Genomic DNA, 27,986 nt, shown 5'->3' with positions numbered 1-27,986 from the left:
GTCACCGTCCACAGTAATATCACACCGTTGCCGCACATTAGTTTTCTGTCGGTCAACCAATCGATTAATCGACTAACCGCTGCGGCTCTGATTGCATCAACTGACTTCCATTGGCCATTTACAGGAGGAACATTTGCAGCCAATCCGGTAAACTCCTTAACACCAGCTTCGGTATCTCCGACAGTTGCGCGCTGGGGCGTTTTATTATCCGCCGCCTATCCTATCCGACTGGACGGGCGGCTGTTTGGGTTCATAACCGCTTGCCAGGGGGGTTGAAGCGATTAAAAATGTACAAAAACATTGCATCTACTTTGGATTGTCAATGAAAACGTTACAGGGGAAAGAATAGCCCAATTAAAAAGATGCCAAACGGCGTTTCGGGGAAAGGATGCTGAATTATTGAACCAGCCAACAGTGCCCCCACAACTTTAAGCAAGTGTCAGCACGATGCAGCACGACCCACAGTGAATTCATACAGCCGTCACTTCTCTGACACTGAAGTACAGCTGCTGCTGCTTCTTTTTGTTTGCTGGTGTAATTAACATCGCAGTATATTCTCTTTGCAGCCAATTACCCCACGTGTTCAAGCTGTAACTGAGAAGTCAGTAGGGAGAGGTGGGGGGGGGGGGGGTCTGTCAAGAAGTGACAAAAGCCACCAAATGGAAAAATCTGTAACTCCTACAACAGACCTGCTCTATCAGTGAAGATCAATAACGGCTTTCGCCAAAGACCTCTCAGCTGGACTGTGTTGTCGAGGTAGGCCATAGATCAAACCAGCCAGCCACACCAGAGGGGGGGGGGGGGGGGGCGGCTAAGTGTCACTGCTGCTCCCGCGTGTCTGTGCGCTCACTGATTAAAAAGTCATATATTGTCATGTTCACGGAGCTTTATTTCAACCGGAAGACTTGACAGAAAGGAAAAGAAAAAAAGGGGGGGAAACCTCTTTATTCAAGCCGGCAGCCATTCGATCAAAGGAAAACACAGTTTGTAATTAAGGCAGATTTTGAAAAGAAAAAAAAGAAATAGCCCTGTTTGGATCAGTCAGCAAAAATATAGATATGCAGTAACATACAAGAACAAATATCCACTTTCCATTTCTCTGCACGCCAGGTGCATCCAATCAGCAGCAAACAAAACTAGATAGTGAATAAAAGAGCGGAAGTGTAATTTTAAAACTCAGTACAAAAAACAAACAAAACAACAACGCTAGATTAAACCAGAGCAGTTCATCTCTCCATGGACGTGGAGGTGAAATTATATGCGGTCGGCGCTGCCTGATTGTTAGCTGAATGGGCTGAACTCAAGAGTGGTCGCTGTCATCGTCGTCGTAGCATCTGTTCCTCTTGATCTGCTCCTCCACTGTCAGGGCGCCGTCGTCGTCGTCGTCGCCGCCGCCATCGGCCCACAGCGGAGCGCCATCGGCGAAGCCGCCGTCCCTTGCCCCCGCGCCTCCCGCCTCATCGGCGCTTCCTCTCGCCTCCATCCCGAAATCCAAAAGGTCGTCCAGCGCCGACACCCGAGGCGCCTCCCCGGCAGATTGACGGAAGATGTCGGATTTGAAATCAGATAGCAGGCCGCAGCTGCTGGTGCTTAGGCCGGCGAAAATGTCCTCGAGGAAGCTCGACGCGCTAATCTTTGGCTCGGCGGCCTCGTTTCTGAAAGCCGACGCTCCCCCGGCTGTCTCTGTAAAGAAATCTGTGTCTGAATAGCAGTCTGTGGCTTCGGTACATTTGGCACCCGCTGGCACAAAAGCGTCATCCCTCTGTGCCAATTGCAGCACTTCACTTGGCATCCATTTTGCTTCTTCACAGCGATCCGCCTGGAAGAAATCTGTTGCTCTGGTTGTATCTGTCAAAAAGAGTGGCTGATTTTTCTTCCCCTCGTCCTCATTAATAAGCCCTTGAAACAGGATTTCATGGTCAAGCAGTGTCTGGCCATTATTATTATTATTGTTGGAGTTAGCATTCAGTGCCTGTCCTGCCGTCGCCTCCTCATCTATTAACGTGACCTTTACCGCCTCCCCATTCTTCATGCCGTCATTATTTCCTTTATCTATCTCCTCCTGGCTTTCCTTCTCACCTGCTGCACTTTCCTTCTGCCGGTCATGTCCATTTAATTTCACCTCCTCCACCCTTTCTGCACCTTTCCCTTCACTCTTCTCCGGCACTTTCATGCTTTCCACGGCTCCACCATCGCTCGCTTCGCTTTGTTCTTTCTCTTCCACTCCGGGGTGCACTTCAGAGTCCATTTCGGAACCCACTTGTGCCACAGCCTCAGAGCCACTGTTTGACTCTTTAGCTCCTCGAGTGTGAGCAACACTCGCTCGTTCCTCAGCGGCTGCTACGGGGGAGGCCGGAGCCTCTGCTGGAGTCTCTTCGGGCTTTTTCACACTCTCTGTCAAACAGGTAGGATCTTGCACCGTGTCATTTTCCTGGGGTCCATTTTGTACTTTTGCTGCGGGAATATCCGTCTCCTTTAATGGCTTCATGGGCTGATTTGGGTGCTCATTTTCCTGAGCGGAGTCCTCCTTAGGGGGCCACGATGGCTTAACCAACTTCAGCTCCTCCTCAATAGTGAAGGATTTCTTTGGAGAATCTGACTGAGGAGGCCACATTACAGAAATCTTACTTGTGAGCTTTTTGGTTTCGTCCACTGATGTGCTTATGTCATTCTCCTGAGTAACTGATGAGCTCTGAGTGGTGGAAGATCTGGAATCCATGATTTTCTTTTCAGGTGACGGTGATCTCACTTTTGTCTTTTCAGCTGAATTCTCCTGGTTCTTGTTATTCCAAAGTTCTTTGTGTGGTTTCTGTCCAAATCCCTCATCATAATTTCCTTTGGACTTGAACAGTTGCTTGTAGTGTGGCTTGCAGTACATTTGTCCATGGAGAGAGGCATAGTTGCCAAGACTATTAAAAAAAAAAAAAGGAAGATAACAAGAGGTTAAAGTGGTGCAAAGAAAAAAACACAAAGTTGCTTTTTGCTCTGTGAAATAGCTTCACCTTAGTTTGCCTCTGCAGTGTTCACAGCGAAAGCAGCTTTTATGGAAGTTTTGTTTGTCTGCAATCAGCGACTCCATGGGGTACACCCTCTTCCGACACACCCTGCACAGTTCGGACTCTGGAACTCGAATTTTCTGCAAAAAAAGGAAATAACCATATGATTTGGTGCAACGAGGCAAAGTAAAGATGTTCAAGTTATGGTCTTAGAGTGAGTTTCCCTTCACATACGTTTGATTTTTAAGAGATCGAAGTACCCAGCATTTCATTTAGTATTAAAACAAATAATTGTAGGAAAGTCCGAAAAAATAAACACAATTGTGTCAAACAGATGTTATTCTTTGGCCTTTCTTATCCCTTGAATGAACAGGTTGGGAGCCACCGACCAAGAGGACATGGTTAAAGCGAGACCACGTAACTTCCGCTGAACGGAGTGCACCGCGGACATCAGTTGCTTTAAATGCCTCTTGTGTTTATCGGTGACATGCACAGGTGCAAACGTGCCAAACGTTAAACTGCATCCATTTTCAAGTCAACATGAGCTGTACTGCAGCCGCGTATTCTTTAAAAGTCAGGGTCCGGGCATTTTAATATCATTATTGCAAATGACCCCCTGATTTAAATAAAGCAGGTCCTCTTTTATCTATAATTACAATCAAATGACTTAGCTCTTTCCAGGAAACTTTATAGGAAATTGTTAAAACATTATGAGATTACCCAAAAAAGGAGGAAACAAACTTTCATTTAACTGTGTTATAAGGGGCGACTGCAAGCCAAATAAAACTGCTGTAACTGAGTAAATCAAAACAGCGCGGCGCCTTCTAGTTTCTAGGCGTTGCGCTGGAGAGCAATGTATTATATTGTAATTAGTATCAGCATTAGAATTACAATGAATTGTCTAAAAGTGGCTCGTCTTTGAAGGACTGAAGATTTTCCTAATTACTGCAAAGGCTTTGAAAACGTAACCACTTCCGTGTTTTCAAATGTGACTTTTGGAATTCACTTCATGAATATGGAATGAAAGGTTCTCGGCTGTCTCGCAGGCAAAGCAAGCATCCCACACCCAGAAATATTGGTTCAATATGTTGCCGTCATTGCCAGCTTCACACATCAGAGGCATGAATAAACAGGACAAAGTGTAACCTGTGAATATTAAAATGTGTGAAACTGACAGCACCTAAACCGCAAGCTGCTTCGGGCTTTAGTGCGAACGTTTCGAATGAAAAGGAAGCACATCAAAGGGAATCACGTGACATAAACAACAGTGTCAAACCAATGTTAATGCGTCTTTTCTTTCCACACAATGCAGCTGATGCCTTAAACTTCTCACACACAAAGCGTGTTAAACACACCGTCACGCCTGTTTAGTATCCTCATGCTGCACAGCTCGGTTTACCCGTCACGACAGTCTCCTGCTGGTGCGTTACGATCTGCGAAGTCCTCTGCTCCGTGACACTGAAACCCAGGTTCTGGAAAACTCCTTGGCTCTCGGCCCACGACTGCTGGAAGTTTCGCAGCAGCTCCTCGGTGGAGGCCTCGGGGGGCACGGCGACTGTTGGAACTGCGCCTCTCACGACGTCAGCGTAGGACGGCGGGTTACCACGGGTCAAGGAGCTCCCAGAATGCAGCTCACTCCTCGTCTCCCTTGTCATGTTTCCGAAGTCGTCAATGCTGCAGAATTGCTCAGTGACCGCTGTCGTTTCGGAGTGACCCACCGGCTCGGAATGGGCTGATTCAGGTTCTCTTCTCTCTATTTGTTCTCTTAGCTCTCGGGCTGCCTGGGAACTGTGCTCCCCCGTCTCAAACACATCCTTTATTGCTTTGACGTTGAATGTCGGGATTTCTTCAGTTTTCGGGGTATGTGGGTCAGCCTCTGTATCCTCTGTATCACTCTCCAGCCTCTCCGCGATGACGATAGGCTCTTTTCTGGTGTAGACTTTTGGTTGTGTGGATTCAAATCTGTTTAGCAGCTTAGACAGGTCAACTCTTGGGAGATCCTCTTTCAGAAGGTCCATAGTCACAGCCTCTGTGCCTTCCTCAGCATCGGGTCCCAAACGTTCAGGGATATCGATGGGATCCCTCCTAATGTACGCCCTGTTCACCTCAGCCTTCTGCGCCTCCTCAAAGAAAGTCTTTTTGTCCTTCACAGTCATCATGGAGTCCACCATTTCGGCGCAATCCACCAGTCCTTGCTCACCTCTATCTATGAGAGTCTCCTTGTCGCTAAACGGGGATGATTGCTCTCTTTCAGCTGCAAAGAACTCTGGCACCAGCGCGGCAGGTGGAGGGGTAAAGCTGCGGGAAAGCTTCGAGGTGGTATCCCTCAGCTTCATCAGCTTCTCGGAGCGACTCAGGGTGGGAGACGGCGTGGCCCTGCTGAAGGTAGATGTGGGCGTGTGTGACTTGCGAGGCGGAGGCGGAGGTGTGCCGACAGATTTGTAGGGCGGAGGAGAAGGGGTCACTCTGAGAGGCGAGTCTATCCTCCTTGACTCAATACTGATAAATGTGGGTGATGGAGTGCGGATGCTTGCCAACGGGGAGGACACTTTCCGATCAACCACCTCACCCAGCTCCTGATGCACTTTGCTCTCTTGCAGTGACCTTTTCTCCTCCACCACCTTCTTTTCAGTTTTGGACGATCCGATGCTGATCTTTGATATCTTTGCGGTTGCTCCACTGAAAACGCTCCTGTCCGGTTTTGGAGGCACCAGCGGTGGCGCCGGTGGTTCTTTTTCTTTTTCCTGCTTTTCCACTGCTGTCAACTTTTCCTCCAACAATGTGAGTTTTGCTTGAACAATATTTTTCACATAGGCCGTCATCTCTTTCAGCTTTTTCTTACTTTGCTTTTTTGCAATTTCACTTAAATTCATTTTCTCATCGGAGCCCATCAGCCAGTCGGGGAGTTCGCTTGTAATCACCCTGACAGTGTTGGAGTCTATTTTGCTTGGTGTGCCCTCAAGCTCTTTTATTTGAGCGAGCAGCTTCTGCATCACATTACATTTCTCTGAATCTCCGATTTCTTCTGAATTAGCCTCGTCTTTATGGGCCATTTTGCCCGTCTCTTTCACAGACACATCCTTAGACTCATCTTTTGACTTGGCTGCCTTTATCTGAATTTTATTTGTTTCCGCTGCATGTAGCTTTATTTGCTGCTTCTGCATCTGCACAGCCTCTCGTCTCTGAAGGCTTTGCTGCACCACACTCTCAGTCACAACCACCTCCTCGTGTCTTTGAATGTGCTCTGCCTTCATGCTCTGCTGACTGTGGGAGACAGATACATGGCCTTGTCCTTGATGAGTTGCTGCAGATGTTATCTTGGCCACCTTCGGCATTAAAACAGTAACTGATGGTGACAGCTTTACTTCAGTCTCATTCTTTCGCACCTGCTTTCCCTTTTTCATGTGAACCTCCACTTCAACTTCCTTTATAGGTGGGGCCACCTGACTTTTCTTCTCCTTTACTTTCATTTCGGTTCTCATCTCAGTCCTTGCTGACGTCAGCTGGTTGCTTTCCTGGTTCACTCTTGTTTCACTTGTCTGCGACACATTACGTTTCTCTTGCTGTACATGCATTTCACTTTTCATTGCTTCCTTTTGCACCAAACTGTCACATTTCTCCTCTTTCTTCTCTGGTGGCATCTTAAAGGTTTTCACCTTGAAACTTGGAGCTACCTTTGGAATTTTAGTGGGTTGAGAGGGACTCATTTTCCCCTCCTGTGTCAGAGGCACATTAATATTCTTTATATCTTCAGCTTTCAATGTGACCGCAGTCTGGCTTTGAAGATTTACATTTTCCTGGACAGCACTCTGTGTGGCAGCAACAGATCTGGTGCTAGATTTCTTAATAAACTGCTGCTGCTCCGTGACTGAAGAAGTGACCACATTTGACACACATGACTGGACTTCAATATTTGAGGCCTCACGACGAGACTGAGAAACAGAAACAGTCTGATTCTTGGGTGCGGCTTGACTCTTTTTAATGACATCAGTTGAGGCAAGTGTTTTTTCTGAGTAGTGCTCACTGGCAACATGCTTTTCATCTGAGGACGCATTTGAAGATCCAGGGGCTGATTTCTTATTTACCACTGAGATCAAGGGCTTGCTTAAAGGGATCTGGGAATGGGTTTTCTTGGCAGGTGAATCAGGTGCTGATACTCCTCCTTTGGAAACAGTCTTAGTTTCTTCGGTCTTCACTTTTGTCACCTCCGTGGCCACTTCTTTCTCAGTGTTCTGTGCTGCAGAAAGCTCCGCAGTGCCGGCAGAGGAGGGCATATTTATTGGTGGAGAAGTAGGAGTTGTGACTGTGCTCCTCTCTATTTCCTCTTTTTCTATCCTCTGTTGCCGAAATCTTTCCTCCGCAAGCATGAGAGGAGTTTTAAATTTGCGAGCATAAGGTCTAGACTTTGGTGCTGGAGCGGGTTCAGGAGGTGGAGGCAGTTTAATCGGAGGGACAAACGCTTTTTTGGGTGGCTGTGGGCTTTCTTTTTGCATTGGTTTAAGAGCTGGGATGCTTGACATTTTTGTTGTTGACACTGCTGTTAATTCGGACTGAATCTGCTTGCTTGTTTCAATCTGTTGGGTTGTTTCCCTTTTCACTTCCTCAACTTTCGCTTCTTCTTTGCGGCCTGTTGACACTGTTGTTTCTTGATCTGGAGGGAGCTGAGGTGGAGGTGGAGGCGGTGGAGGAGTTGGCTGCTTTTTCTGCCATTTGGGTTTGACTTGTATGGGCTGCTTCGGTGTTTCTGGCTGCTTGGGCACTTTGAATAAAGGCTTGCCGATGGGTTTCCCCGGCTTTCCGGGGGGAGGCTGAGGCATTGCATTGAGCTCTTGCTGTGAGGGAGGCGGAGGAAGAAAATCTTGCCCACACACAGAGGGTGGAGGCGGAGGAGGCGGAGGAGGAGGGAAAAACTCAGGCTCTGACTTTATGCATTCCATGGGAGGCGGAGGTGGCGGGGGTGGGAGATCGCTGTCCTGCCTCATGATAGAAGGCTGGGATGCTGGGCTCTCCAGCACCGGCGATGGCGGTGGAGGGAGGGAGAGCTCAGACTCTGAGGGCGGAGGTGGGGAAGAGGGAGGAGGCGGGAAGTGGATCTCCGGCTTCGCCTTTTTGATCACACCTTTCCCTCTCATGTCAAGGTTACGGTAATCGCTCTTCGTATTTTTGATGTTCTGCTTTTGTGCGAGAGCTTTATTCTCCGTCTGCTTTTGAGACGCTGACATTTGCTCTGATACCGTTACATTCTGCTTCTGCGTGGCGCTTTTCTCCACCACTGTAGTCTGCACCTGTTTGATTGTCTTTGTTTCACATATTTGCTTGTTTGAAATTTTCGCCTGTGATGCGTTTTGCACCTCTTTCGTCACGTTCGCATCAGCTGCTGTAGTCTCTGTTTGATCATTAGTAGCCATTTGTTTATTCTTTATTATAATTGGCTTAGGAGCTTGTATTTTCTGGGGGGGCAGCGCTTTCTGTTTCTGTTCTTTTATGCTCTTCTGTTGAGAGGCCCCGGCAGTGTTGTCTGATTTGGCTACAGTAACAGAGTGGTCCTCTTGGGTTATTACCTGTGTTTTCACAGATTTGCTTTCGCTGTGCCTCTGTGTGTGCTTCTGTGACTCACCGCTCTGAGAAAGGTTTTTCACAGCGGGGGCTGGATTGACTGCCACACTCTCACTCTTAACTTCATGTAAGCATTCATGCTCCGCTTGCTTTACAGTTAATGGATGTTTCAAGGGCACTTTTGCTTTCTTGGGGGGATACGTGCGTTTCGGCTTTGAATACTGTTTTCTTTGCATTAGACACTGTATTGCCCCTTGAACGTCCCCTCTTACTACCTCCTCTTTCTCCAGCAGTGTTGCCTCCTGTCCTTCATAAAGAGATCTTATGGACGTTTTCACATCGCCTTCAATGCTGCCCCTGCGCTGCATTCTCGGAGAAGTTGTTGGCTCTAGTAAAAGCTGGATAGTGGCTTTCACGTCCCCTTGTTCGCTCACTTGATGCTGGTATGTCTTTTTCTCGCTCGATGCCTCATGTAAACTTTGCATGGCAGTATGGATGTCTCCTTTGACAATCTCCTCTTTTTCGACCTCTTTCACAGCTTGCTTTGCCTCCTCCAGGGACTTCAGGGTCCCTTTGATATCACCTGGCACTAAATCTTCGACAGTCGCTTCCGTATTGGTGGTGGCAGATTTCTCCAGTGACTCGAGAGCACCTCTGATGTCTCCCCTGACGATTTCCGGCTTTTCCATTTCTTTGGCTTGATGCTGGGCCTCCTCCAGAGACCTCAAAGTAGTGGTTATGTCTCCCTTCACCACCTCCTCTTTCTCTATTACCACTTTCTGATTGATGGCTTGGGTCAGTGAATCCAGGGCTGCACTGAGGTCACCTTTAACAATGTCCTTTTTCTCTAGGTTTCTGTAGCCGACCGTAGGCTCCATCATAAAGACTTTAACGGTGCTGTGTACGTCACCAGGAACTATATCATCCTCCGCAACTGTGCGACCAATCTCCTGCTGCTTCTTCCGCAGCAAGATTTTGGTCTCTTCAACGTCACCGCCTATGATACGTTCCTTTTCCACCCCTTCCTGGGCTTCATCGGGTTCGAACTGCAGCTGCTTCAGATAATCCAAGGCTCCTGACTCGATACATGTGGAGTAAAAGCTGACATTTCCCCTCTCCGTGTCTCCGACCCGTATCTTTTTAGAGTCTTCTCCTCCTGAGTTGGAAAGAAGGCGATGAAGCGTTCTGCTTACATTACCTTGAACTATATCCTCTTTCTCCATGCTGGCCCTCTCCCCTTTATTCAAGAGGGAATAGATAGTCAGCCTCACGTCTCCTTTCTCATCCTCTTGAATCAGAATGCCACGCTTGGAGGAGCCCTCATTCTTGAGCAGATTGTTTATGGCCTCTTGAATGTCACCGCAGATAATTTCCTCTTTCTCAACATTGATTCCCCTTTCCCGGTTGAATAGCTGCTTCACTGTGGTATTGATGTCCCCCCGCTCCTCCTCGTCAACAGTTATCCCCCTTTCAGTGGTCTCCCTGCGGTTCAGGAGGTTCATCATTATGTTGCTCAGATCCCCTCTGATAATCTCCTCTTTCTGGATTTGTGGAGCCTCCTGGTTCATGAGTTTATACTTTGCCATGCGGACATCACCAATCTCATCTGCCTCAATAAGGACACCTTGTGAGTCCACCATTTTCTGACAGTAAAGCTCCTCAAGTGTCTCTTTGATGCTTTTACCGATGATTTCTTTCTTTTCCATGCTGCTCTCATTGAAGTCATGGAATGGAGTGGATTCAAATAGCCACGTTGTCGTCTTCACATCGGCCTGTGGGATTTCCTCCTTCGTCACAACAAGCTCTGTGCCATCAGTCTCTTTGATACTGTCAAGGGGCTGCTTTTCAAAGAGCCACACAGACTGTTTGACATCCCCTTTCATTATTTCTTCTTTTGTCACTCTCTCCATGCCATCATACTCGGCGCCTTTGCCGTGGATCTCATCAATTGTGCGCGTTTCAAACATCCATGTGGCAGATCTGACATCGCCTTTCTGGATTTCGCTCACGCTAACAGTTCTGATGTACTTTTGAGACATCTCGTCAGTCTCAAAACGCTGCATGTTTGTCTTCACATCACCGCCTTGGATATCTGCAACTGTTTTCGACCTTACTTTTATTTCCTCTGTAATTTCATCCAGAGGTTGCGTTTCAAACTTCCACCTCGCAGAGCTGACATCTCCTTTGTTGATGCCTTCCTCAGTCACAGCTTTAATGACATAGACCTCCTCTGAATCTCTAATTGAATCCAGAGGCTTTGTCTCGAACAGCCATCGGGCCCCCACCACATCTCCTCTCATGATTTCTTCCTTGGTAACTGTAGTTACTTCATGGTAATGGCCCTCTTTGTCACGGATGGCATACAGCGGCTGAGTTTCAAACATCATGGTGTAATTTTTCACATCTCCCCTCTCTATTTCCCCCCTGAAGACACTAGTGAGTTTTAATATATCAGTCTCAGTTGATTCCTCTTTAATTTCATCCAGAGAGTATGTCTCAAAAATGAAGCGGCCTTTGTCAACGTTGCCCCCCTGAACATCAGTCACAGTGCGAATTTCCCTCGCTTCTGTGGAATCATCACGGATGACGTCGATTGGCTGATTCTCAAACATCCAGGTACAGTTGACCACATTTCCCCTCTGGATGTCCTCGGCCTGCTGTGTCTTCAGCCTCTGCATTGTTTCCTCAGAGGTGGAGCTCATAATGTCAGAGGAGCGATTCTCAAAGATGTACTTCATCCTAGAAACATCGCCTGACTGGATGTCGATTTCAGTAACCCTCCTGAAAGAACCGCTGTCCTCGCCTGTGATATTTTCGAGGTTCTCCGTCTCAAAGAGGAAGCGGGCCAGTCGCACATCTTTGCCATGGATGTCGTCTTGCTTCACAGTGCAGGTTTTCAGAATGGTCTCAGACTCAGACTCGGTATGATCGCGTATGTTGTCAAGTGTCTGGGTCTCAAAGAGCCAAGTGCACGTTTTGACATCACCTTTTTGCACTTCCTCGACGTCAGCCTCGCTCCTTTCCATCTTTTCATACAGAACATCCATCGGTTGAGTCTCAAATAGCCACCTACAAGTCTTAACATCCCCTTTCTCGATTTCAATACCTTCCTTAGTTTTATGTTCTTCATCCTCGCAATTACTGAAAAATTTAATGGCATCAAGCTGTTGAGTTTCAAACAACCACTTGGCTGTTTTGACATCCCCCGACTCGATCTCCTGTTTGGATATACCTTTTATGATCTGAAACTTGTTGATGCTTTCGTCAAACTCATCGATAGGACGCGTTTCAAACATCCATCTGCAGCTGCGCACATCTCCCTTCACAATCTCCTCACGCCTCACGGTCCTCACCTCATGATAATGGCCAGAGCTGTCTTGCATGGCATACATAGGGGTAGATTCAAAAAGAACTCTGTTGGATTTGACGGATCCACTTGTGACACCTTCAACTTGAATTTTCTGTGTGCCTTCACACTTACTTAAATCCATACTTTCAAACCTTTCTTTATAATTTGTCACGTCTCCTTTGTCAAGAGCTTCAACGTTCACAGTTCTTGTAATCTCCTTCTTCTCCTCCCTTATATTCTCCAATGGCTGGCTTTCAAAGACCCACTTCTGATGCCTCACGTCACCCTTTTCTTCTTCAGATGCAGTCATTTTCTGAAGTTTTCCCACTTCGAGCAGTTCTTTCAGATTTTCCATGGGTACTGTTTCAAACAAATGTTTTGCCGATCGAACATCACCTCCTACAATCTCCGCTGAGGGTAAAGGTCTGGCATTGGCGTTGTCTTTCAGAGTATCCATAGGCTGAGTCTCAAAGACCAAACAGTGCTTCCTCACATCAGCACCAATTATTTCTTCCTTTTGCTTCCTGGAACTCTCCCATTCTTCATCCTTAATAGTATCAAGAGTCTTTGTCTCAAAAAGCCACGTACCTTTGTTCACGCCACCTTGAATGTTGTCCTCCATGGAAATACCACATATCAGCTTTACCATTGCAGGGTCTTTGTTTATCATATCCAGGGGCTGGGTTTCAAACATCCAGCGTGATGTCTTGACGTCTCCTTTCTCAGTCTCCTCCCTGCGTATGGTGGTGATCTCCAGCATCTCTCCCGAATCCCCCCTGATGACACACATGGGCTGGGTCTCAAACATGCGTGTGGTTGTCTTCACATCCCCTTTGATCTCTTCCAGCTCAGACTTCAGATTCAGGAAGTGGCTCTCCTCAATGGTTTCTGTTTTACCCAGGGAATCCAGATGCTGGGTCTCAAAAAGATATCTAGCAGTTTTCACATCGCCGCCGCTGATGTCTTTGGTGACGACATCTGTCACCTGCTCATCTTCTTGGTAGATCTTATTCAGCAAATCAAGTGGCTGTGTCTCAAAAAGCCACGTAGCAGTGCGGACATCTCCTCTTGCGAGATCGGATGATTTTTGTGACGGCTCAGTTGAATCAGGAGTCTCTGTCCCCAGAGCATCCATGGGCTGAGTCTCAAACATCCAAGCTGTGTATCTGACATCTTTGCCAGCAATGATTTCCTGCTGGGCAATGTTCCTCACCTCGTTCTCATCTGGGGTTTCGTCTTTGATCGCGTCTAGTGGCTTGTTCTCGAACATCCAGCGCATGGACTGCACTTCGCCTTTCAGGATCTCATCCCACTCCAGGTCCTCTCCATCAGGGCTCGAACACCTACTCGGGCTGTTGCCGTCATTTTCAAACATGTAGCATGCCTGCTGGACATCTCCCGTCATTTCCTCGCTTTCAAAGGTCTTCTTTTCTGCTTCAGTAAGCTGACTCAAGAAGTCCGCTTCCAGGTTCTTCCGGACCTCTGGATGAATGTGCTTGTAAAGCCGCTTTAATTCAGCCATGCTCTTGTGTTTAAAGTACTGCTCCTTATTAACAGTGTGCTTATGTTGGGAGGCTGACTCCTGATGCTGCAAAGAGACGTACTCAGGGGTTTCCTGTGATACCTGCAGTAGGTTCGAGGGCGGGGGAGGGAAATGGTCTGGCATCTCGTAAGCCACTGATGAGGCAGATGCTACTGATGAGGCAGTGGCAGTCTTTAAAGTGGAGGAGGTGTCATAGCTGGTCGTGGCTGAAACTTTAGAGGACTGATTTACTGGAGCCCATTGAAACTGGTTGAAATCCACATCAACCTACGGTTCAGAAGTGGTTTTGGTTAAGGAGAGAAGGACAGTGAGGCTTGTGTTGAAGCTAGAAAATCAGATTTTTCATTTTGTGTCACGAAAAGGACAGCTTTGAAGTACAGAGTCATTTGGAAAATGATGTATCAACTTTCAGCCTAAAATAAGAATTATTATAAATGTTGTTTCATTTTTTTTTTTTTTATGATTTCTGCAGCTGAATCAAATTCCCTTTCCGACGCTGGAAGCAAAAGCCTCAAATAACGAACCTAATTTGGATGTAAAGGCACAAATGCATGCACATCTCAAGTCTGTCAAACCTAGACATTTTCAGTTATGCATGTTCCTAATTACTGACTTGATTGAAATATTCATTGAAGACCACTTTAACTGCAGACAGTAATGTGAGTTCTTGTTTTAGTCTGGGCTTTCCTTTGAACACAAAAAACGCAAAAAAAAAAAAAAGTTTCAGACTTCGGCTGTGTAATGGCTTGTGGTCTTTTATCCAATCCAATTTATTCTCCAACAACTCATGGCATGCGCAATTTCCTTTTGATGACTTCATGATGTGGCCTTATCTTCATACTGATACCTCATAAAAACACAAACTATCATCTATTTAGATGAACACACAGCATCATTACCTTAATTTCCTTGGCTGGTGCAGCTCCCTCAATCGTTTTTTCATACTGCTGCTTCAAAGCCTGAGTGGAAACCTTTGGTAGGTCCTCTCCTCCGACGAGCATAACTGAATTAGACACAAGAAGAAGGCTGCCTCATTAAGTCATTCGCAGTGAGGGAGCTCAGGGGGATTGGAAAGAGAAATAAATCATTTCATTAAAAACCTGAGTAGTTTTCATTTTCTGAAACCATGCAGCGGTGATTGCCCAATTTCCACTTTCCAATATTTTACCTTCCTGACTTTGCCCTGATTAGATTTGCTGCTATGCACTGAATAGAAAATCATCTGCAGTCATTTTCATAGCTCATCCCTTATTCAGCAGTAGTGGGAACAATCATTACAGGACACAAGCAGTGCTGTGATAAAAACGTGCAAATTACAATATAAAAGGCATGAGCAGAATAACCTGTTTCATTGTAATGGTTCCCGTAACTGGCGGCCACATTGTTATGGTGGACTCTTTCATCATGGATCACCTGTGAAAAGATGGTGGCAAATCATTAGAACACTGGCAACTGCACTGCAGCCTCCAACTGTTTTCAATCAAGGAGAAGTTAAAGGCTTAGCATGAGGCAAATGTTTTATATAGGGCACATTAAGTGCATCAGAAAGTTCTCAAATAACCAGAGAAGACTGGGTTTATTAGCAGTCTGTCAGTGGTAAGATGCTACCGCACAGCTGGTGACAAATGGTGAGTGCAACAGCCAGTACCTCTTGTTGATCGTGAGAGACGGTTGTGGTGGGGACGACCTGTCTGGCACTGCTTCTCACGGTCACCTCTGAGGAGCTTGACATCTCCTGTCAGACACAAGAGAAATGGCAATGTGGAGACCGTCTCACATTGGCAACACATGCACACAACTCACACAACCCCCCCGACACAATCGCACACATGCCACGCTTTTATCACCTCATGACTGCGAGCTGCAAGAAACAGCGGGCGAGTAAGTAATTCTTATATTGTGAAACTTAATAAAAAATGTTTTCCCATTACAGAGCTGCTTCCTAGGGAACGACTAAGTTTAACTTCCACTAAAGGAGCTCAGTGTTGGAGAGAAAAAGCAATAGATTACAAAAACGGCACAAAACTGCATCAGCCATTTCCTCCAGTGAGATTCATGCAATTTGAACGAGATGAAAGAGAAATATAATATTTGAGCTTGTATCCTCTGCTGTTAACATGAAAGATACATGGCGGGTGGGGGTGGGGGTGGGTGGGGGTGTGGGGCGCTCTGTACTTCAGAAACCACTTATGTCAGAATAATATCATCTCTCCTCATGTACAGCCAGTTTTAAAAAGAGAGCTTGGATATTACACCTGTGAGGAAAACCTGAGTGGAAAGTGGTTTGCTGTTGCAGCACAGAAGCAATGACTCGATCAAACAGACACTTCCGCTCACAAACCCCCCCATGTAAAATTTAGCATTCAGCAAGGTCCTTGTGCGTTCGATGAATTCACTCTGCTTCCCGCCTGAATGAGCAGAATGCATGTGGGGGGGGGGGTTGACCTTACTTCACTGAGACCCAACGCTGCTAACGTGTTCTGGCATTTCCCTCACGCACTGGATGACAGCGCCACACGGACGAACAAAGTTCAGGCTTCTTTGATTTGACCTACAAGAACGCCTCGGAGGCGCCGCACGTTTTTCCAATAAAGACCTACAGTGGAATGTAAATCATTCAGTGGCATTCATATGTTTCTCACTTTACACAGAGCTCGTGAACAGAAAGGACAGCAGCACTCTATCTTGCGAGTTCCTCTGACTTTATAAAAAGGAGGAGGAAGAAAAATGCCCCTTTCGTCCGTCGTCCTCGCCATCTCTCCACTACTCATCGTCTTTGGAGAAGACTACAGCCAGCAGACGATTAGCTTAGCTTAACACAAAGGCTGGAAGCAGGGAGAAACAGCTAACTAGCTAGAAAAAAAAAAAACCCCATCACCTGTAAAGTTCAATAATGAAATAATATGTTGTTTGTTTAATCGGTGCTAAAACTGACCAGCTGCGACTCCAAGAAGTCACTGTGCCAGATAGAAACATTTCTAGCACATAACTCCCTGTCCGTTTTTTTTTAACCTGTCACCTGTAGGTCTAATCAGATCATATCAGAGATTATAAAACTATAAAATCGGTAGCTTTTTCCCCCCGCAATTAGCTCGGCCAATTATCGTAGCTCGGCAGTTAGCTTAGCTCCCACAGAGTCCTGCACGGAGCACCACGGAACATCACCAATAAGCATATCTCTCAAAATGTCCAGCTATTCCTTTAAAACCCATTCATTTCATGCAACTAACATGTCGAAATTTTTCGTGTCCCATGCATGTTCCAGCGACTGTCACACGCATTCATCTGCTTTGTGGAATAGAAATATACGTCACGTCACGCTCACTGCAGAAGTCGCTTTGAAAGAAACGGGTGTTCAGCGACCGTGGCGTCATTCTCACCTGGACAGATCTCTGCTCGAAATGGTACTGGGTGACGCTGGACTGAGAGGACGAAGAGGCGAACTCCTGGTTCTCAAACTGTCTCTTCACACTGGCCAGGCCACCAGGCAGCGAACACGCCTCCGACTCATCCATCGTCTATCAGCAGAAAACAGACAGCATGACAACACACCTGGAAATCCATCTGCATGCGCATTAAAGATTAAAAACACGCTGTAAACCTACAGTTCACATTCGATTTAGGAGATTGGATTTGACCTCGGTGAACCAGTCTCTGCTTTCATTGATTGTGAATATGTTATACATTCACTTATGCTAACATAAAAGTGAATGCAAATGCATTATGCTAATGCTTTTAGGAGCATCAGCAGCGTTCTTTTGAGCCTGGCGTGAATGGTGTAATTTTAAAACATTAACACGATTGTCTCGGCAGAAGGCGAGATAATGTGCTGCAGCTAATACCTGAGAGACACAGAGACGAGATGTAAGTCAAACGCAAACAGGGCAAAGTTGCATATTTGCTATGAAACCAGCTGAAAAAGACATAAAACCTGAATTAAAGTAAGTCATTTTTTATGTTCATTTCTGGCAGAAATGTCAGAAATAGCAAAGATGGCAGGCTCCCAATTTTAATGGACTTAGTTTTCCCATATCCATACAGAGAGTGAAACATCAATAGAAAGATTAGTCAGTTTGACGGAACAAAAAAGCTTTTCAATACTTTATTGGGCTATGGAAGAAATTATTCTTTAAAACTGGAAAATACAAAAAGCCTGGTTTCTTTGCAAGGAGGAGGAGGAGGAGGAGGAGAGAAGAGGACTTTCCAAACCTCATCAGTAAGGAGACTGCGATCCTCACCGTAGGAGATGTGGGCAAGAATGCACACTGATTATTTGATACAATAATCTCCTTTTGGGATTGTCAGTTACTTTCCCAATAAAACATTTATACGTAGGCCTCTGCATATACGGCTTCTTGGACACTGCAATATGTATGAGAGTCTCCAGGCTTGCTGCCATGTGTGTGTTGATGTGTGTGTGTGAGTTTATGTTGAACACACGCACCCGTCACCTTTCCCTTTTTAATGCAAATGAGGGGTATAATGCTATTCGTATATGTTATTGCAGAGGAGTTTAGGTCAGTGGCATTTTTATGACAGGGCACCATGTTATCAATATTTTACTACGTCAGGGCACAAAAGCTCCATTGATATGATTTGAAACCTCTCATTTAAAATGACTGTCGTCGACAGAATGTCCACCTCCACTCACATGCGTTCATTCATTTGTGCACTTAAGAATCTCTTGTCTTGGTTTTACTCGCTTGATTGCATGCGAATAAATACAAGCTCGGAGACGGTTAGCTTAGATTAGCGAGTAGACGAACCAACACGTCAATCAACCCGTGAGTGACTTGACATGACCATTAAAAGGTTTCCATGTCTTGTCTGATTATAAAGCAGCTCCGGGTGCTGTGTAAGTACTGTGAAAGTATCAAAACTCTCAGTCCACCGAGAAACGCACACAGCCCAGTATTCAGAAACGAGCCGCCTGGGCTTCTGTAAGGTTGTGATGTCACAACTATACAGTCACCGCCCTCAGCCACGCCCTCCCCCCACCAAGTACAGGGACGCTCATCCACCCGCTCGGTCTGTTTGAGTTATTGGAGCGCTCTGCTCAGGACGACTCTTCAAGTGTTTGGAGGTGGTTCAGTTTGTCTAAAACGGCTTGTTTCAGACAGACGGTGGACTGAGGGGCTGCAGAAAGGGCCAGGAGAAGATAAATAAGGGCTTTTTATGAACTGTGAGTCATGCAAAGCTACTCTAGTGGAGTCCCAGAATAAAAATATATATGCTGAAAGTCGCACAATATGGGACCTTTAATCACCAAAAGTCTAATCGTGCTTTGGTTGTGAATATTGTATTGAAAGAGCAGATGTTGTAGGGAAAACATTTTGCTGGCGTTCTTTAACGTTTCCTCTTTATCTTGACAGAAAACGTAATCATAGTCTCGTTACATTTTGTACAAAACATATTCACTGTTGCAAATTAGTATATATATATATATATATATATATGTATAGTCATTTGTAGGAGACAGGGTTGCTGGATGATAGACTGGACTGAATGGTGTCCATCAAGAGTTCTGCTATCTTTAAACACCTTGTCACTTGAGTGTGGACATGCAGACAACAGCTGCAAAGGTTTAGCGGAAAAACAAGATTCCTAAGCAGATTCCCACTGGCGACACACACACACACACACACACACATCACACAAACATCCACATTCAGCTGTCAGTAGCCACCACATGAGGCTTGCCACACCGACAATCACTCAGTGATGTTTGGGAATGGTTATCTATTGGTATTGTGAGAATTATTGAATTTGTCCCACTGGTTGTTATTGTCGGGATAATTCTGTGTTACAGCCCTTTCTAAAGAGCGACAAGCCTCTTGTGGCAGTGCTTCACTGTGTGTGTCAGTGCAGCCAGAGTTAACAACACCTCTCATCTGTTCTGAAATGGCTGCAAAGCTTGGCCTCAAGTGGCTTGTTGCCATGCAGAACCTGTGACCAGCTGACGGTTAATGCACTCACTGAAAATCACCACTCATCCTGCTGCACAGTCGAGGACAACATTCACTTCTTAAAAGCATTCCTATTAATTCGCTTTTGAATATTTACATTCTTCATCTTGTGATTTTGTATTTATTTTTTTCCCCCCACTCGATTTGATTCATGTTTCTGGGAGTGTTACGGTTTTCTAATGGCTGTTAACGTACCGCAGTGAGGCCTGATGAAGTGCATGCTGGACATGGATTATTTATCACCCAGCAGACCAGCAGATTCAAGGTCTCGACGTGAAGCTTGGATTACTGCATTTAACCCTCGAGCTATGAGGACTGAAGTTTGATCCAAAGACCAGGGGGGTCCGCTGATGTGTAAAACTTAAAAGAGTAGAGTTACTCCAAAAAAACGGACACGTAGGTGTTGTTGCAGTTCAAAGCTTTTGCTTTTACTTCACAGCTGTCTGGAGCGGGAAGCTAATAGATAGAAAGTTAGCGTGCCAGCTGACTGCATCAATTAGGCTGCTGATACCACAGGCCTACACCGCACACTCAATATCACTGGGTAAAATGGACCCAAACCACCACCAAACTACCTTTAAACTGTAACAAACCTATTGTTGTACAAAGTGATGCGATAAACTGCGAAGAAAACACATATGTGACCGCAAACAAATAGTGACATGTACGTTTAAAAACAGCTGGAGCAGATTACAACAGTTTGCAACCAAACCACATGTTTTAATTTGGGTAAATAAGCCAGCAGTAACATAAAAGGTAACACTATTGGGTCAAAACAACCCAGAGTCTTCCACCTGAGGGCTCTTCTCGCGTGTTGCCGGCGTAATACCGACTGAAAGCTGAGGAAATGTGAGCCGGATGTTGTCAGTGGCTGAATGAGATACAGCTGGACCTGGAGCTGCCGAGTGCCATGGACGTCAGGACAAACAGCGGGACGCCGCCGCGAGAGAAACAAGAGAGGCGGAAAGCCGAGACCGACTCAACGGCGGTGTAGATTTAACGCCTGCTTTTCCTCAGATGTTACCCTTCAGACCCAGTTTCCTCCGTCGCAGTGGTGACTCAGCAGTGACAAACTGGGTGCAGCGGCCATTCGGATCAATTCCCTCCCTCCCATATTTTGCGCCTCTGAACAGGAACAGCCCTTAAAATGCATAATACATGAGCCCATTCCACTTTATCTGCACAAAACCTCCGCGGCCTTCGCAAATAAGGGCAACTAGCTGTTATGGGCCTATAAGAGGCCTTTTCAAACTCATCTTTTCTCTCTAAAAACAGAAAACAACAACATGTGAATGCTGCTAAGAGATATTTCCATTAACGTTATGTGCTGCAGTTGGAGCAACAGACATATTCCAGTAGGCAGGACTATTTTAGACACCGAGCCGACTTGTTGTAATGGCTTCGGCTGACTAACTGCTCACACAGTTGAATTATTGGGTTTATAAAATGCATGCGGGCTCTTCAAAGCCGCTGAGGCTTTTTTTGGTCCTTGGTAATGACTAGTGACTCAGGGATATTCAGAAATTGGGGTGTTTTTTTGTGAGTTTTTAATCAAAAGGAGGAATATTGTGCGAAGGCCTGCGTGTTCTTCTGAATTTCCTGCAAAATACACATTTTTTTTTGGTTTTCTACAGATGAAGTTACAATGGCTGACATGGTTATTGAAGGGCAAGCGTGTTACCTCTTTGTACCAGGATTCGTGTGTGTGTGTGTGTGTGGGTGTGTTGCTATCCCTGCCTGTGTGTTGCCAGTGCATAAATATCCCTGAGCAATGTCAACCTTTTCACATTATGATTCTGACTCTGACACAAAAGATCCGTGTGTATGATATAATCAACCGTCTAAACAGATACGAAAACACATTTTACATTCAATATTGAAATTACATGAATCAAATGTGCTGCTGTGGATTCATAGTGGCCTTAAATAAAGACGAATGCCCACATTTTTGTTGCATTTCTGGGTAGAATTTCTTATATGCGTAAAGTCCAGCATTGTAAATCCTGCTGAAGTAAAAGTACAGGAGTATTCTCAGCTAAATGTACTTCAAGTATCAAAAGTAAAAGTACGGGTTCTGCAGAAAAATGGCCCCTGTGGGTGATATATTTATTATATATGACGTTATCAGATTGTTAATACTGACTGTAGTTCCTAAACTAGGGGTCGGAGCTAAAGCCCCCCCGTCGTGTGGAGGGCGGCAGACAGTGGCAAACAGACTCTCAGACAAACGGATCCGCGAGGCCAGTGTGACGTTGTGGGGGTTGGAGCTGGACTCTCGGGGTCTCCCACCCACTCACATGACGTGCCGGTCAAGCACAGGGCTCCCGCTCCACCGAGACGCACCGCCGGGAAGTCAGTCCTGCCCGTGGCCATCAAACTTTTCCACTCCTCCCTCGGAGTGTCAGACACTGGGAGTCAACAAGAGTGGCCCTCTGACTTACTTCACCCCTGTCAGCAGCTCCAACCAACCCCATCATTTATTCATACTGTTTATTTCCTGACTCAACTGAATCATTTTGAGCAATAATGCAACTGCAGTACCAATACTGCATCTATACATTTTTTCACATTTATAGATCCCGTCTCTCAGCATTATTATTACTATTTACTATTTAAACCATTCTTTTTTTTCAATTTTTCTACTTTTGTTTCTCAATATTGTTGTTTACATTGTAGTAGAATGCACATACCCCCCCCCCCCCCCCCCCCCTCCCGTGGATCAATAAAGTATCTGTGATTTGGATTCAGGTAGGCAGTATGAAATGATCCCTCCTGACTCCACACTCACTCTCCAGAGGTTTAGCTTTCCTGTCCAGTGCTGAGCCTTTTGACAAATAAATAAATCCCACCAGAGCCCTGTGGCTCCCATCTCCCCCTTTCCCTGTTCAACAAAGTAGCTTACAGGCAGGACAGTGTCCAGTGGCAGCAGATTTGTACTTTGGGGAGAATTAAAAGAGAGGAATAGGGTCATGAACATTAGTAATGTTACACTGACTGTCTGCTGCCCCCCGCCCCCCCCCCGGCTGCCTGCCATCTCTCGTTACATCCGCGTGGAAGTATCGCCTTACCGCAGCCGAGGAGGAACTGCTGGCTTCTTTCTTGGACACGGCAGCCTGATACATCGCCAGCCGCTCTTTCACCGACACCGGCTCACCCCCCTGGTCCTCGGCGCTCGGGGCCCAGTCCTCGGGACGTCCTGACCTGGATCTGCGTGCGCTGCCTGCAGCTAAGCACAAACGAACACAGAGAAATGACCCCGTAAGGTGTGAATGCCTTTCGCCGATGCGCGCAAACCAAACTGTATGTATTTGTCAGATATGTCTTTTATATACAATATATATTGGATTAAGGGACAGTTTTGTATATATGAGGTCTCTGTCATTATACTGGAACAGGCTGAGGTGACTGTTTCAACCAGATTCAATGGAATGGATTCCCTTTTTTAGCTGTTTCAGAGAGAACAGCACTGTTACTAAACTATTATAAATCACACTGTAGTTTCCTAAATGACATGGGAAGGAGATAAAAGGAAACTCAACACTCATCTGCATACTTCTACATACTGCAGATGTCTTAAGCAAGTGTTGGCCGGAGGCAAACAACCCGTAGCCGCCAATGTTGACACGAAAGCGAGGCGGAGAGCTCATCAATCACAGAGCGCTGCGTTGCGATGCCGCGTACTGCTCAGCGCGTCCCCGCGGACAGCCAATTAGGGGAGACCACTGATTTTTACATTTGACTTCTCTGTGCTACAAAAGCATCATTAGGCAACAGAGAAGGCTCCATTAGGGCTCAGCAGACACCCACACTGGACCTTTTAGCTCTTGGCGTGTTTGCTCTCTCCGGGCAACAACACCGTGGGATGAAAGAAGACCCTAAATAGAATTTATTCTCTCTCATTATGTGCTCACGCTGTAACCTTTTGACATTTTGAAATCCTCCTCCTTGTTGCGTTTTTTTCCAACGAGGCGCTCGCACATTTTCTCCACGTGGATTGTGTGCTAGTGTAAGTTTTGGCTCAAAGTAGGGGTCAGTATGAGTTCTGCTTCAAGACGGACGGATGTTTATTTGAAAAGTCTGATAGCAGCTGCTTCTTAAATGCACAGGGCTCCAGTGAAGGTGCCCTTGGTGCTGTAGTAGTACAGAGATTAGTAACAGATTCGGTGCTTAGTGGTATAGTACATACCGTTCATGCTTGGCTGAACACTTCTCTGAGCCCACGTATAGTTTATCTGTGACTACACTGGCTTGATATAGCCCACTCCTGGTATCCACATCATCTAAATGAGGAGATCACCGCTGGTTTGATCTGAATTCACGCATGCTGGATCAGCGGATTGGTTGCCTGAGCTGGCGCCATTGACCAACAGGGGTGCACAATGAAAAATAAAAAGCACGTGACGAGCACTAGCATGCTCCAGGGTGGATGGTGTGTTAGCGGTTAGCTGCAGAGCTATGGTTGTTTACCAACTAGCGTCTGCGAATAGTCTCTAAGTCACTAAGCTTCTATGGCCAAATATTTTGTAACAATGCACGGGTGAATTTTGTTGCACCACTGTGGGCCTTAATACAGACGCCATGTGACGAGAGCGCGCTCTCCTCATACCACCAATTTTAGCTTTCTGCTACGTCTGGCATGTTAGTGTAACCAATAACCTGTCAGGGAGAGAAATAGGCTGCCCGAGACAGCAGCATCTGAAAATACACAGGGGTTTTTTACCCGCTGCATCCTATAAATATGGGTCAGAAATCCTACACCTGAGGCTGCGGTGTAACCTAATACCGGCTCGATGACAGAAACACAAGGATAATGCCCTCATTTATCACCCGAGATAAATGTTCTCATGGTCTGGAGCTGTCAGAGAGGCAGAGGGGGGGGGGGTTTGATGCGGTGACAACAGTGCTTTGGATTTCTCTGGCTTCTGAGAAGGGTACGCCGTATGCAAAGCTGCCATAGCATGGAGGTGAGGTAACCAGGGCTCCGGGGAAAAAATAAACCCGGCCTTTTAATAAACCAGCTCTGTCTGCCACGTCATGTTCCCCTGTGACAGGGAGATTTTGGGAGTTGAAGAGCGCGCGAGAGAGAGAGAGAGAAATAAAAGGAGAGAAAACAAAATAGAGGCAAATAATTTGCCTCTAAAGAACTTGTAATGAGATAGAATATTTCAAAGATTTGAAAGTCCTTTCACCATCTCCCTGTGCTGTCACTAATTAGTACTGGCACCAACAGATGTTTAATTAGCATTAATAATAACTTTCAAACACTGTCTCAATGCTTAAGATGCCCCAATATAATGAGGACCAAGCCTGATAGCAGAACCTTTTTTGTTTCCCCCCCACAGGCTTTCACCTCTAACCTGTGTCACTTCTGCTTTTGATGGAGAGCATATTGGACTGCTTAGAGGCATATTACCGCCACGCTGCCTATTACTGTCGTCTTCTCAGAGTATTAGCTTCATATCTCTTCAATGCCACGGCGGCAGCACAAGCGATGGCACCGAGGTTGGGGGAGGGGTAATGGAAGTTGGAGAGACTGGGAAAAGTAAACGGGGGGGGGGGGGGAGGCCATGCTGCTGCCGGTATGCGCAACTCAGCGGCTATATCGAGCCGAGCCGAGGGCCATTGACCTCCCTGTCACTGCCTCTTCGCCGCTGCCTGCGCTAAAGCGATCAGAGGTGAGGTGCTGCGCCACCGGCAAGCTAGAAGTGAGGGGGTGAAGGGCGGCTTGAGGTGTTAGGGCAAGAGACAACAAAGGAGAATGTGTCCTGGGAAAGAGAGAGAAGAATAACAACAGAGTCATTTCAGAATCTAAGGGTGCAAGAGGAGCCAGCGTAGCTCAAAGCTAAATCAAGGCCCATAGATCTGTGTCAAGCAGAAGGCCGTCCGCTAATCACAGAGGCGTCACCCCCTCCTGTGCCCTCTCCTCACATCAGAAGCCTTAAGCAACCCAATTTTCTGTTCATTACTTACTGACCAAAGCTTTTTGGCTGGCGAGGTTTGACAGGAGAGGCAAATCGAGCTGCACTAATTGAAATGTCAGCCATGGAGGGCGATTTCTTCCTTACCGACGAAAGCAAAACAGGCACAATAATTGAGCTGTCAAATCTATCAAAATAACTTCTTCACATGGAGACTGGATTGCCCCTGGGGGCTTCCTTATGCCAGGCTAAGCACTTTGTCTCCGATTTGCTATGCTTTCAGAATATTCCAGATCAGATCGCTGCCGGTTATGTCTGGTGGAAGGAAACAGGAAGGGCTCATGCATGTTTTATGACGATGCACAAATCCTGGTGGAATCGCGGGAAACGCACTGCAATACCACCTCTCGTTCTTTATGAAGCTCCAGCACCTGATGCTCCAACACAATACACTCCCTTCACTTCATCTTATTTCCCATTTGACACCAAAGATGCCTCACGTCTGCGCAGCCCAGGCACATCAAACCAATTCATTATCGGCTAAAACGCCACGCACCATTTCAAATCTGTCTCCTTCCACTTGTGCTTGGGTAGAAAAATCACTTTACAGAGCTGTGCCGACAGCGGTGGGCTTATGTTGATACAAGAGTCAGCCTTGAAATGCTGACAGTCCGCATACGTCGCTTACCTTCTTTAACTGTGTCGGTTGCTCTGCGCGTCAAACAATAGAATCCAACAGAACAGAAGAAGGGCCTTGGCTCTCCGGTAAATGAGATGGGCTTAGTCGCCCAGCCTTAACCCAACGCTGAAAAGCAAATCCGGGGCAGAGACAGACGGTGAGGCTTGGAGACCAGCTCCAGCAGCGCGCTCCACAGCTAAGTGAGGCCCAGGCATCCAGTGACAGCTGATTTTATTTTAGAAGTCCCCCTTCGTAAAAATAGGATGGACTTGGGGGCCAGGGCAGATGGATGTGGGTTGGCTTTTCTTTTTTTTTTAGCGTCGAGTATCAAGGTACCCAACATGCCCTTAACCTTATGTCACAGTAGTCTTATGGAGACAGACGTGAGCTGGACAAGAGACACGTGGTGCTCCCTTCATTTACGCAGCAGAGAGCAGCGAGACATTTGGCATTTGAAATCACTGCTTGTTAGCATGGTAAATATCATGGCATTTCATGATTCAGCACACACAGTGGAGATAGATTTCATACACACTGCTTCATAGATAACACACACACATGCAGACAAACAGTGAGAAAGTGAGAGGGCTTATACCATTCTATGACATGTCAACAACAAAAGACAAAAGGACATGACGGGAAGACTGTCTTTAAAGAACGGGTCCACGTTTTGGGAAAAAACGCTTCATCGCATTCTTGCAGCGAGTTAGACGAGCAGATTGATGCCACTCTCAGGTCTGTGCGCTAAAAAAAAAAAATGGAGGTAGAGCCGGCAAGCAATTAGTCTAGCTTAGCATAAAGCCTGGAAGCAAAGTCTGGCTTTGTCCAATACACCCAACAACACCTCATTTGTTTAATTAGCACACAAACAGAAACAAGTTGCTTTTACACCAAGTTAGAAGTCCCCGGGCCGCTGTTCGCCGAGAAATAGTTCCAGCACGTAGCTTTAAAACCACAACTTTGCCGAGCTTCAGAGGTGCTGGTTTTGAACACATTTTTGAACCTTGAAGAAAGCCAGGCTAGCCCCCCCCCCCCCCCCCCCCTTGCTTCCAGTCTTCATGTTAAGCTAAGCTAACCAGCTGCTGGCTCCTGCTGCATATTTAGCGAACAGCCATGACAGTGGCATTCATCTTCTCATCTAACTACATTTCACAAAATGTCAAACTGTTGCTTTAAAATAGATGCCTGGGAAGGAAATTGACTTGCCCAGGTCTTACTAACACACCGTTTCCCTACAAAGCCCTGTGCATTATTGATTATTGATTCATGTGCTCGGCATCACTTATATTGTCAGGGAATGGCTGTGCTTCCTCTCAGACGTTCGTTGATAGCATAGCTCCTAAACGAACTCCTGCTGCTGTATAGGTCTGAGATCTATGCGAGCATCTATGCCCCTCTCGAGTTGAATATCGCCTGTGAAAGCTGCTCAACTCAGTGTGGTGAATGATTTAAAACGTTCTGCCAAGAGGAGTTGAGTGTGCCTCGAGGTGAAACCTTTGCTCCCTGTAAATCTTGTGCCATCTTGTGCCATCTTGTGCACTTTAGGCCTGCCATCGTGATGCCTTTGAACCTTTTTCAAAGACAGCCCCGCAGATGGACAGTAAGGCCAATGCAAAGTGAGGAAACGAGTGCAGTGCCTGCTGTGCGGAGGCCCCGAAAAGGACTGAGCTAGAACCTTTAACAATCAAGACACACTCGAGAAGGTAACTGGTGAAGAATAGAAAATCATATCTCGTCTTCCTTTTCCTTCTTCCTTCTTTCTTGGACATACATTGTCCTAAAGCAATGGCAAAGGTCCTCTTCTGAACCAGTGACCTTATGTTTGTGTCTGAGGCTCTTTTTCAACCTACATCAAAGACAGAATCTATCTTACATAACCCTGCAGGAACAATTTATGTCTATTCTCTCTTTATTATTTGCTGTGACCTCATATATGAAACACAAGGTGTTTTTTCCGAGAGCCCACCCCATGAGGTGCC

At 46.3% G+C, this 27,986-nt stretch overlaps 1 protein-coding gene across 1 annotated transcript in view; it reads right to left on the bottom strand.

The window, feature by feature from the left end:
* Window positions 1-2,802: 2,802 nt before the first annotated feature.
* xirp2a (xin actin binding repeat containing 2a) overlaps window positions 2,803-27,986 on the bottom strand; it is a 48,079-nt gene continuing 22,895 nt past the window's right edge. Inside the window, exons 3-10 of the mRNA XM_070930526.1 lie at window positions 22,479-22,636; window positions 16,825-16,962; window positions 15,093-15,179; window positions 14,788-14,857; window positions 14,344-14,447; window positions 4,396-13,711; window positions 3,003-3,136; window positions 2,803-2,909 (exon numbers count right to left, since the gene is read on the bottom strand). Coding sequence (XP_070786627.1) covers window positions 3,042-3,136; window positions 4,396-13,711; window positions 14,344-14,447; window positions 14,788-14,857; window positions 15,093-15,179; window positions 16,825-16,962; window positions 22,479-22,636 — 9,968 coding nt within the window. The 3' untranslated portion in view covers window positions 2,803-2,909; window positions 3,003-3,041. The remainder of the gene's footprint in view (window positions 2,910-3,002; window positions 3,137-4,395; window positions 13,712-14,343; window positions 14,448-14,787; window positions 14,858-15,092; window positions 15,180-16,824; window positions 16,963-22,478; window positions 22,637-27,986) is intronic.

This window comes from Enoplosus armatus, chromosome 24, assembly GCF_043641665.1.
Source record: "Enoplosus armatus isolate fEnoArm2 chromosome 24, fEnoArm2.hap1, whole genome shotgun sequence".
Classification (NCBI taxonomy): Eukaryota; Metazoa; Chordata; class Actinopteri; order Centrarchiformes; family Enoplosidae; genus Enoplosus; species Enoplosus armatus.
The sequence above is the reverse complement of the archived record's forward strand: the minus strand, read 5'-3'. Positions and strand labels throughout refer to the sequence as shown.